Raw genomic sequence first — 12,269 nt, forward strand, 5'->3', positions numbered from 1 at the left:
CGGCGCATGTGATACCCAGAAATCAAAATTGGAATTAAGATAAACTGTTTCTACATTTGGAAAACAAACAATGGAGAATTAAGGAAAATAAACTTTGTCTTTAATGCTTTAGCACTCACAACTCGTGTCCCCAGATTATTTTCTATTCTTTTGAGTCTACGAATGAATAACCGAAAATTAAAACTATAGCAGTCAACAAAAACGCATTTAAGAGTTTCAGATAACTGACTACAAAACAAAAATAACTCTTGCTAATACCGGTGTCACACGACCACTTTCTATCGCGATCAAGCCCGATCCGGATCGAAATTCTCGACCGCGATTGGCTTCCTCGCGCAGCTTGCACAAAGGAACCAATCGCGACCGAGAAATTAGATCCGAATCAGGCTCATTCGCGATCAAAAGTGCGCCGTGCGACACCCGTATAAGTTAAATTAACTTGTTACTAGCGCCACATAGCAACTGTGTTCTAACAAACGTATCAGAATCAAATAATTACGTTTTCTTCATATACAATAATCTTTTTTATTTTATGTATTTATATTTTATGATTTCAATTAATGGTATTATGTTCTTTCATTTTGCAACTATTTTGCACGACACCTAGCGTCAGAACGAGTGTTGCAAGATCTTGTCGAAGTTGACCATTCCTCTCCCTTTTCCACGTTTTTGTGTTGCGGTGTAGAAGACGTTTCGTGTCCTCGAGACTTAAAAGTGAGTAAATTACCATTAGCTATTGTCACTGTGTTCACTGGTTGTCATAGTGATAGGAATTTCATTCCTAAATAAACGAACGTATTCCAATTCAGTAATTTAGGACTGCATCGCCTCGGAAGTTAAGGAATCCGCGGTGCAAGTCATTAAGCCTAAGCGGATCAACACGTGTGGAAGGAAGTGTGCGCAAAGTGCTTTGTGGGCACGTGCGAACTTAGTGGGGCAGTTTTTGCGATTTCGTTTCCTCGGGCTGCGGCCGCCTGTTTAGCTTTACGTTTAGCGCCGTTTTTACAAACAACGAATACCTGTTCAGCACAAAATATAAGCGGGCGCTCATGCACACATCACTGTGGGAGCGACGTGCTCATTGCTTGCTTTTGCGATTTGCAGGGGTTTCTTTCATTTATCCTATAATTTGTTCGTTTGCGTAGTGCATGTTGGCGTAGGGAACAAGTACAAGCAGTTTAACGTTGACAGACACGCTGGACTAAATTAACTCGCGTTTGTTCACAGATGGTAGCATGAAAAAACGGTGCACTGTTGAGTAATTCACGTTGAATAAAATAAACTAGATCGCAGAGCTGAAGATTAACTGCTTCATTCGCCATATGACTACTGCTACACGTGGCTCCGCGGCCGTTTACTTGCATTTGCTTTCAACCGGCGTTTTCACAGTTCCACGTAATTTCGTGTGTGAGTGGTTTATAAAGTTCATTTAGTTGGTCAGAAACACAAATCCCGGTCTTCCGGTAATTTTACAAAGTTATTTATGCTACTTGCCCCGAGCATGAACTTCCAAACGTCGCCTTGTCAAACCGGTGTGTATCATCGGCTTGGCATCGATGTGGCATTACCTGCCTCACTGCAATAAACTGCTGCAGCTGAGTCCCTGGCGCCATGTTGACCGACGCGACATAAAATTATGTGTGGAACATGTCAATAGCAGCATCATTCGATGTTTCAGATGCGTTACGTCGCCGCTTACCTCCTGGCCTCCATGGGCGGAAACAAAGACCCCTCCGCCGCCGACATCGAGAAGATCCTCGGCAGCGTCGGAATAGAATCCGACAGCGAGCGACTCAACAAGGTGATCAGCGAGCTGAAGGGAAAGACCGTTGACGAAGTCATCGCGAAGGGTGAGTCGCTGCAGCATATATAATCAGAAGATTAATACAATTATGTAGGTGCAAAATCGCGGAAGTCGGCATAGTAGCATGTACAGTCAGCCAAAAAATCGTACGGACCACGAGATCTCGGAAAACGTCCAATTTCCGAGCAGCCTCACCACGCATCCTAGTATTCGCACTTACAGCTTCTGCCAGTATATGGGAACAACATTCTGATGTTTTTTTTTTTTACTGACTACTGTCGCAGGCTGCTTGGAAATTGGATATTTTCTGAGATCCTATGGCCGTCCGTAAACTTTTCTGGTTGGCGATATGTTAGCCAACATTTGTGCTTTGAAGAAGTGTGGGTAAGGGTAAGGTGATGCATATTAAGTACAGATGGTTTGCACTGTCGTCAGTCTAGGCACCATGTTGGTGAACCAGCACTTTCAGCCACTCCGTCTATTGGCATCTTGTGTTGCTCCAACACTTCCAACAGAACCGGTAGTGCAGGGGCCTCTTCTAAGCTTTCCGTCCTCCATGGAAGCAGGTTACCCACAGCATCGAATATGATGCACTGATGTCATCTCAAGCACCATGTTGGTGAAGCATCACAGTTAGAAGCTGCCTCCGTGAAGTGTCGTGCAAGCTATGTATACGATTTTTCATTACCACTTACATACCTGCCAACCCTCCCGATTCGCCCGGGAGACTCCAAATTTTTTACTGAACTTTTCGATTGTACGATCACTATCATATCTCCCGAAAAATGGTCTCTGTTTGCGCAATAATGGTTTTTGCGAAACCGGCTCTGCGAAATCTACAGCCAAATCGTAATCGTCAGCATCACCAACAATGGCAGCACTTGCACCATCGGTATCATCGACTAAGCAGCCGACTACAGCCCCTAGTAAGCCGACCAAAACCAGAGCCAATGTAGTTCTTGCATTTCATGCATGCCTTCCTCCATAGTGCATCTTGTTGCTGCTGCTTGAGTGTATGATTAGTGTTGGCTAGGCCGTCTGTGTGCGGTGCACCATGGCACTATCAAAACTGAAGAAAAGGTATTTGCAGAAGTTATTGCGATCTTATACTTCTGAATTTCCGTGCTTTTTGACATCAAGAAAAGGAGAACATTTTGCATTTTGTCGAACGTTTGAATGCGACGTCAGCGTGTTTCACGGTGTCAACGGCTACTTGAAACTGCACGTTTCCACGGCGAAGCATCAAAGCTATGTTCACACCACTTAGCAGCAAGGCAACATAGTGAACTTTCTCTGGAACAAGTGCGACGATAGTGTCATACGTGTGGAGTGCCTGTTTACGGGATTCCTCGTGAAACACAACCTACCCCTTAGTGTCAGCGACTACGTAGGGCCTCTTCTACGGAAAATATTTCCGAAATGTGACGAGGCGAAGCGCTATGGATGTAGATGCAACTCTGAAACGCAACTATGAAGAATGCGGAGGTGGCCAACCTGAAATTTATTTCACAGGCATCGCTCTCGATCGAGTCTTCGTTTCATTATTCAGTTTCCCTCAGCCGCTGCCCCGAGATTCCAATGAACCTGTTGAAGACTCTTTAGTTGCTCTCGAAGCTGAGTTTGCCACACTACAGGTGTACAGTCTTCCAGAGGACATTCTTAATGAAGAAAGGTGAGACATGCAGTCGTCTATGGTTGGAAAAAATGAAAGACACTGATGGAAAACATGTTTCACCGAGTTGCTAGGCGATGCTGGATTTACTCGTGGTACCGCATAGCAACGCAGAGTGTGAGAGGGTTTTTAGCATGGCGCGAAAAACTAGGACTGAGTTCATCAATGTGCAACACAACCTTCCAATACCTGCTGCTAGTGAAGTGCCGTCAGTCTGGACCACGTTTTGAGTAAAGCTACTCCGAAAAATTCTTGAAGTGATGCACTGATACAGTGATGCAACCCCCCTCCCCCCCCACATCCCTTTGGCGCGAATAACAAGCCTCCTGATTTGTGATCTCGCCAGGTTGGCAGGTATGCAGTTACCTCATCCTAATGATCCATCATTCGCTCTCTTGTTGGGGCCATAGTGCAGTGGGATATTTATTTCCAGTTGGAGCAAACATTTATTTGTTTATTTATTATTACTATATTGTTGTTTATGTATATATTTATATATGTTTGGCTGCGCGAGTTCTCAGAGTTTAGTGTAAGAACCCCACCCTCCTGTTTCTGCTCTTTTATACTGGAAGAATTGCCCCATTACACGAAAATCTCAAGTCGCCATTGAGGGATGGTACCGAAAATGGCTGATGGTGCAGAGAGTAAAAGCATGTCAGAAATGCTCGGATTAATGTCAAATTTCTCGGGGAGGTTCCTGCAAACAAAGTAAATCAATGGCTTTGAAAAGAAAATGTGGTAAATTTTGGTCTGGGTTGGAATCGAGCCCAGATCTGCGGTATGCGAGACAAGCACATTTCCCCAATGCCATGGCGGCTCCATGGTTCTGGTTGACTAAAGGTGCGGCTTAGTGTGTACGTCATTAGGCATGTGGCAGCGAAGCCAATGGGGAAGAGGTGGCACCATGTCATGCGTGTTTAAAATAAGCATTAATGTTCAATTGAATGCTGCTGAGCGGTCCTTATGTTACAAACTTCTCGTGAGCAAGCGAGTGCATTAAGACACTTGGCTCATTTTGATTTGGCCTCACTTAGGCGCAGTTTAAATGCAGGCAAGGAATACAGTCGATAAATACTTTTCGCCAAAGGGACTATAATGCATGCCCACACAAAAGTATCTTTCAAATTTTTTGCATTCAGTCTATTGCTGTTTGCTTACCCTGCAAAAATGTGCAGTATCTCCTCTTATAATAAAGGGTTCTGTCAAGTCTGCTAGAAAGAGAAAATTGCTTGGTAGCTTTGACAATTGCATTTGCAGTACATGCACTAGATGGTGTCACGTGTGCTTGGGCTTTCTTTTACATTCGCATTCCCGAATGCCCAAGTTCTTTGAGAAAATACCTTTGCAAATAAAGTGTCTGGTTCTTGGAATGGCTGTTATACCGTTGTATATTTATGCCTTGTCAAGTTTGGAAATACTTCAAAGCACTTTGCCTTGATACTATACTTCAGTATAGCACAACGTATATGCTCGTCATTCATAAGAGTAGCGATATGTAGCAACTTATTGGCGCCGGAAATGTCGAAAAGTGCTTTCCATTTTGGCCAGCAAAAGTACTGAACCATAAATTGCAAAGTGGGGTTTCTTTGGGGAAATCGGGTTCATTGTTGCATAACTACACAGTGAGTAATGTTCCTTGTAGAACAAATAAATGTATGGATCAATTATCCGCACTTTTGTAAAGTTTTAGTAGAATTTGAATAAAGGCAATAGATCTGTTTAACATTAGCATGAACAAAATTAAACTTACTTTGACTTGTTGTCACTTATCCCAAAACAAAATGTGCTTTAAAATTGCAAGACCAACTGAACAATACCGCTGATGCCCTCCGCAGTTGCTTAGCTGCTCTGGTTTTGGGCCGGTAAGCGCGAGGCCATAGCAGACTCATTTTGATGGGAGCGAAATGCAATAACACTTCTGTACTTAGGTTTAGGTGCACATTACCTCAGGTGGTCTGAATTTCCGGTGTCCCCCACTGTGGCATGCCTTGTAATCAGATCGTGGTTTTCGGCACATAAAACCCCATAATTTAATGAGATACCACTGATAAAAAAGGCTGGCTATCTGGGTTTCCTGAAAGTGCATTTATAGAACTGATTTCTTGTTGTGGTTGAGAAAATGGCATTTTATAGTTGAACCAGCAGGCGCCTGCTCTTATGACTCATCACTCTATTTGGTGTCAGAAGCATGGTGCCTTGATTGCTTCTGCAACTGTTGCAATGTGAAAAGACGTGTGTCTATAACAGATTGTGTTCCCTTTACAGGCAAGGAAAAGCTGGCTACAATGCCCTCTGGTGGTGGTGCGGCTGCTGCTGCAGCGCCCGCTCCTGCGGCCGCTGGCGGTGGTGGTGCAGCAGCTCCAAAGGGTGAGTGCTCATCCTGGCTTTCCTCTCGCCCGAATCTAAGCAGAAACATAACTCGTTCTTTTCCTCTTCTGCTCTCCGTGGTATTACTCGTGTCGTGACAGAGGTGCAGAAATAGCGTGCATAATTAAAATAACCACAGGCGAAAAGCACCTTAAGCATATACAGCTTCTTCCACTCGCTTGCTCCCTCTCATTCAGAAAGTGAGCTCTGGCTTGCTGTTGCTGCCCATTCCTTTAACCCTTTAGCTGTCGGACGTTTCTGGCCGTGACGCACCCCCAGTGTCGGCTTGGTTTCAGGGAACGAGCATAACAGGGACTGAACATAGCAATTTATTTTTGATTATGATTGGTATACAAATAACATAGTCAATGCAATATGCACATTTCAGTGTTCTGCAGCTGTTGTTAGTAAACATCATCATCATCAGCCTGACTATATAATCCGTTCAACATCCGAATCTGACGATGCGGAACCCTCTTCCTCTCATGCGACTTTGTCCGAGTCCGAATCCGAGCTCGGCTCGTATTCTGAATCGGAATTCAGCCACCGCTCCCATGAGCAGACGAAGGTCCCGCGCGCCGAGCCATCCGAAAGTAACCGCGCGCAGGGAGGATGCGCTTTCAGTCGCCCGCGCAACGGAGAGAAATGTGATGTTGCGTGATCAAGAAGACAGAGGGAGATGGAAAAAGGCTAAACAAAGTTCGAAGGGCTTTACGTTTACTGCTGCAAGTCGGAAGCGAGGTTGCGGCGAGAGAGCGAAAGGAGCAATCGAGTCACCCTTTTTGGAGAGGCAACGGCACGTGTGCCTGAACTTGACGCGCCGTAGCAGGCACACCAACAGAAGAAAAATAAAAACCTTCAAACCAGCGGAGATTACAGAACAACCCTTGAACCCATAACCACACGCGCGCCAGCGAACGCGGAGCCACCGCCCCACTCAGCAAGGAGAAAGTGGGGAGTGGCAGTCGCACCGTACTCTTCAATACATGGACTAACACAGGTCGGAGCGAATATACGAACTTGTAGAAAGAGTCAACAGATGGCATGGCCAATCCAGGAGTGCCTGCTTTGCGCTCAGGCGCGAAATTTTGAACACACGATGGAGAACGTACCAGTACGTCAGTGACACCGTGGGGGGGAAGCGCGATGACGTACCGGTACGTCCGTGACAGCGAAAGGGTTAAATGCTGTATGAGTCATGGTGTATAAACACTATCAAGAGTTAAATGCTGCTGTTAGAGCAGGTGACTCTTTCATCAGTTTCAGCGCAAGGTACAGCGATGAGTGTTCAACAAATGTTCTGCCACGTTAGCAGAAACGGGCAGATGTGCAGTTACAGCAGCTGTGATGAACAATTTTATGAAGAAATAATAACATCCCACAGAAATTGATTTTACCACTGGGACAATAACCCAACAAGGTACGGGTGTTGGGGGGGGGGGGGGGTAGCTGTCCAAAGGGTGGTACCCCGCACATATCCTGTGATTTCAAGGAGCTATCCTCCTATGTGCCCTCACATGAACCACGACTTTTGCACCTCTAAGAAGGCATCCTTTGCTGCAAAGTTCAGTGTTTAGTTGATGCTGGCTTATTGTCCTACATGGGATTGTTGCGCTTGTATCGCAGTGGGGAAATGTGACACAGAGCTAGCTGACTGACCATTTGCACCTTTGGCATTACTAGAAATTATGGGGCTTTTGAAAACCATCTGGACTACTGGTAATCCCTGGTAGAGTTGGTTCTGTACTGGTTTTGTAAAATAGGCAACATAAGATGCACTGCCAGTGAAAGATCTCCAGTGGACATTTCCACGGCCTCTTGTTTGTCTGCTGTGCTGATGGGGTAAAGCATTGGTTCTCACCTTCTTGCAAACATTGTTTCTTTTGCTTTTGCAGAAGCAGCCAAGAAAGAGGAAAAGAAGGAAGAGTCTGAGGAGGATGATGACATGGGTTTCGGCCTGTTCGATTAATGCCGCAACATTAAAACGTGCCATTTTCATTGTAAATGAAACTCATGGTTGCTCTCCCGTACACTTGTCGTTTTTCTTGCTCTCGTTGGTTGCAGGTTTTTTGGTATCTGCAGCCAGTTAGTCATGCTTTCGTTCAGTCTTCCACAGCAGCCACCAGTTGCTGAAAACCAAAAAGGCCTAGAGAAAGTGGAAGTCACTGCCATTGATTCATTCTTTAGTTGCATCATAGTTAAACTTGTACACGGTACAGAAAAGGATTTAAAAATTACAATTGCATTACGTACCAGCTGTGGTGGCTCAGTGACAATGGCATTGCACGGCTAAGCATCCTGGCCATGGCGACTGCGTGTCGATGGGAACAAAATGCAAAAGCACCTGTTCACATTAGCCCCAGCTTGTCAAAATTACCTTCGAATCCCTCGCAACAGCACGTCTCATAAATCATGGTTTTGGCACATAAAACCACAGAATTTCCTTTAAATTTGAGCTTTTGTGCTACATACATCCGAACATTTACTATTGCTATTGCACAAATACAGTAAATATAAACAAGCTGGCTTGGTTCCTTTAGAGGGACACTATAGGCAAATACTAAGGCGACATGGACTGTTTAAATACCATTCCAGAAACCTCGCAACACTTGTTTTGTGCTATATGACAAAATTGCTCCTGAAGGGCCCGAATACCTTTTTCGAAATTCAAATCTCCCGCCACCCAGCCGGGGGAGTGGTGACATTGCATACACCATCACACCCTTAGCTGCTGTCGCTGAGTAAAACGTCAGCAGACAGATGGTGGTACCGAGCCCAGACAGAGCGGTGGACTCGCTGCTGCAGCTGCTTTTTGGTCAAGTGGTGTAGGCCGTTTGGGCATCCCGCGACATCACATGGACGTTGAATTTTCTGCTACTTGCAGTTTGTGCAATTTTTGCGAGCCAGTAAAACCAGCGCAAAACTATGTGACAATGAAACAACTGAAGCGTCAACAGCGTGGAGTCGAGCGAAAACGATACCTTTTGACCAGGGTCAAGGGTAATTTCAATCAGTTCATTTTTCTAGAAATGAAGTAGAACTGGACAAGTAGCAATTAATTTAGTCTTATAATACAAGGATGTATTTTGTTACGGGTGGTTCAGTACTAGTGACAAAATTTAACTGAAGAGTGCTTTCATCATCGGGCAAGTACTTGAGTATCCCTAGGGAGTCTAATCATGTCCTGCATTTACCTCAATTTCTCGCTTATTAAGGCTCTGTTTGCGCTAATATTGACGCCTCAGAGATTCTCGAGCACTAATCACTTTTGCCTGACTTAATGTTTGCCTTTAGTGTCCCTTTAACGCATCTTGTGCAGCCCTTCACATGTCCTTTGTCCTCTCTAACAATTGGTTTTAAAAGTTTTCAATGGTCATTTCCCTTGTTTTCTTGAGGACATTGGCAGTGACACTGAAGATCTCGCAATGTGTGCGTTGGAGGGGATAGTGTAACAAACACTGAACACTGATATTAGAGGTGGGGAACTGAAAAAAAAAAGCGAAGGCTAAGCACGCCGAACATGAGTTCCAACGTGATGACACTCGTGCTGCACAGGAGTTTGAAACCATCGCAAGATGTAGAATGTGTCACAGGCAATACAGGAAGCATGACCCACCTTTAAGGAGAAACAAATTCTGAGCGCTTGCTATTTGCAGCTATGAGCTTGCGCAGTCACCAAGTTGCAACGCGATATGACAGTAAGCATTCTATACTGTAGCTCCTACCAAGTTCAAGTGCTCAAAAATACGTTTGTTGCAGCTTGTCAGTCAAGTAACTGGTTGCATGTAATTGGTTCATAAAAGAAAAAATGGTAGGCAACCCTAATCTTTGACGTGGATGTCTCCCAGTGGCACTCGCACCTCAGCTGGTGTTCTTTAGGTTAACTTGAGGCGAATGCAACACAAACCGAATTTGCTGGCTAAATATCATGCCACCTTCTTGCGTGCGACGTCATTACTTGCGCTTTCTAATTATGGGTTTCCAGGAATTTCACCAAAGTTGTGCTCACATGAAAATCTACGATTCTGTGCTTTAGTATGCAGTAATCAGTGATTTCTAATTCTAATTATACCAGACACTTCAGTAACTCAACTTGTAACTAGTGCTCTGATATATCTGTGAACCCATAAATTTTGTACTGTACTATTCTATTTTTCCTGATTTTTGAATTTCCTCCCCGGTTGTCCCATTGATTTCTCATTCTAATTATACACTTCAATAACTCAACTTCTAACTAAACTTGCTCTGATAGCAGATCTAAGGAATCCGGCAAATTTTGTGCTGTACTATTTTTCTTTTCTATTTTCTGATTTGAATTTCCTCCCTGGCCGTCTCTGGAAGTTTAACAAGAAGTGCTGCGTAAGAAGCAGAATTCACTCGAAGCTCGTGCCACAAAAAAAAAAAAAAAAAAAAAACGGTGAACGTTGCTGTGTAAAACTGGTCTATTGATTGCTAATTGCCAAGAAATGTAATTGATTATAAGTAATTACATGCGTACGCGGAAAGTTTTTTTTTTATTTTTCCGACTGGGGGGAAGGGGAGGGGGTGCCCGACCAGCTTTCCGGGCCCATATATATATATATATGCGTGTGTGTGTGTGTGTGTGCGGGGGCATATACAAAGACGAACGGTATGGCATGTTTTTACTGACGTTTCGGCCGGATATATATGTACAGGGTGTCCCAGCTAACGGACCAAGATTTTGAAGAAGAAAAAACCTATTTCAGAACAAAAATCGCGTGGATGTTGTTAGTGCTTATTTAAACTTACAGTACCATTTTCTTTCTCGTCTTTTTCTGAGTAATTAGCCGAGATAAATTAACTTCTTAAGTATAGCTTGAAACTTTCAGGCGTCAATAGGAAAGTTGTGGCGCTCCACAAATGTTGCCCAACCCAAGCACTTCCAACGAGATAGACTTAGCGTGGCCGTTTTTATTCGGGAAAAACGAAAGCCCGCGAAGTTTAAGTGATACCACGTGACAGCGCGCTCTGTGTGCCCGAATGCGCCACAATTACAGGGCTCTCGACCGTGCTTTGTAAAAAACGCTCGCTTCGCGCCTTCCGTGCTGCCCACGACAGAGCTTCGCGTTGCGCTTGGTTCCGAGATAAACGACAGTGGGTTCGGGCGGCAGTTGAAATACACCGCAGCTCCCGTTTCTGCGGCGATAATTGCACTCTCACGCTAGCAGAATGCATGCGGAGCAATAATGACAAGCTCATGAGTTCGAATTTGGGAACAAGACCCCAACAAGCAAATATGCATTATAACAAGCTTGATAACGTCGTGTGAATTACGCTGGTTGTCACAAAAGGAAGAATTGTTAACTTAAACGGGAGGTTGCTTTTTAGCGTCCTGTCCGTACCATGTTGGCAGAGAATTTGTAATTTCATATTACTTACGGGCCTTTCCCACGTCGTACAAAAGTTTCACACAGATGGCTTTTTTCATGGATAACGGTTGTAGAGATTATTGGCTGTGATGTCTGTCTAAAGAATGTGTTCAAACAAGTCACCCTCTGCCATAATGCAGTACTGGCACCTTTTCAGCACGTCCGATGTAGCTTTTTTTGATGACGCAATACGGTATCTCAATGCAGGCCTCAGCAATCTCTGCATTTAGCGCTTCTGGTGTAGTAGGTTTGCGGTACACTCGGTCTTTCACATGTCCCCACAAAAAGTCAAGAGGTGTCAAGCCAGGTCAAGCCCGGTGACCTTGCAGGCCGTGCCACTGGTCCATGCCGCCCGACCCACTGGCGTTTGAAGGCTTCGCCAAGCCAGCCTCGGGCAAGGCTGCTGCTGTGAACTGGTGTGCCGTCGTGTTATACCAAGTTCGCTTTAAATATGCAAGAGAAAGATCATAGCCAAAATCTTAGACTGGGCCTTCCAAAATGTCGTTCACGTACCGCTGAGCAGTGAGCATGTGGTCAAAAAATATGGGGCCAATTGTTCTTCCGTCAAAGATACCGCACTACACACTGAATGACCACTGTTACTGGTGTCTGGTCTGCGCCACCCAATGCGGGTTCGTATCGCTCCAGTAATGCGCATTGTGGATGTTGACTTGAGAATTTCTGGAGGTTTCCTCATCTGTCCAGAGAACTTTGTCAACAAAATCCGGTATTTCGTCACTGCTCACAAGGATCCAATTTGAGAAATCAAGCCGCCATTGAGAGTCCCTTTCTTGCAGCTTTTGATCCAGTTGGAGGAAACACGGATGCATTTCAGACTTCCTAAGAACTCGACACTGAAGGCTTTGAAATGCCGACCTCACCACTCACAGCACGCACGTAGGAATGATGGTTTGCAGTCATGAAGGCCAGAATGTCTCCTTCAGCCTCTTCACTGATGGTCCCTTCTGTGCCGCGTCTTCTTGAAGCTACCTGTTTCTTTCAGCGTCAAGTAACTCCTCATAATTGTGTTCGCTCT

At 44.8% G+C, this 12,269-nt stretch overlaps 1 protein-coding gene across 1 annotated transcript; it reads left to right on the top strand.

Annotated features, from left to right (window-relative positions):
* The first annotated feature begins 605 nt into the window (after positions 1–605).
* Positions 606–7,873, top strand: RpLP2 (ribosomal protein LP2). Its single transcript, XM_050169679.3, has 4 exons — positions 606–714; positions 1,679–1,850; positions 5,742–5,843; positions 7,739–7,873. The coding sequence occupies exons 2-4, from the start codon at positions 1,679–1,681 to the stop codon at positions 7,810–7,812; spliced, it is 348 nt and encodes a 115-aa protein (XP_050025636.1). The 5' UTR covers positions 606–714; the 3' UTR covers positions 7,813–7,873.
* Positions 7,874–12,269: the final 4,396 nt, after the last annotated feature.

Source organism: Dermacentor andersoni, chromosome 3 (assembly GCF_023375885.2).
Source record: "Dermacentor andersoni chromosome 3, qqDerAnde1_hic_scaffold, whole genome shotgun sequence".
In the NCBI taxonomy this organism is placed as follows: domain Eukaryota; kingdom Metazoa; phylum Arthropoda; class Arachnida; order Ixodida; family Ixodidae; genus Dermacentor; species Dermacentor andersoni.

Bases quoted from the DNA above. Each gene is read 5' to 3' on its own strand.
- RpLP2 (XM_050169679.3), top strand. From the start codon at position 1,679: ATGCGTTACGTCGCCGCTTACCTCCTGGCCTCCATGGGCGGAAACAAA. The intron at 1,851-5,741 runs GTGAGTCGCTGC...TTCCCTTTACAG, and splicing joins TGACGAAGTCATCGCGAAGG to GCAAGGAAAAGCTGGCTACA. The intron at 5,844-7,738 runs GTGAGTGCTCAT...TTGCTTTTGCAG, and splicing joins TGGTGCAGCAGCTCCAAAGG to AAGCAGCCAAGAAAGAGGAA.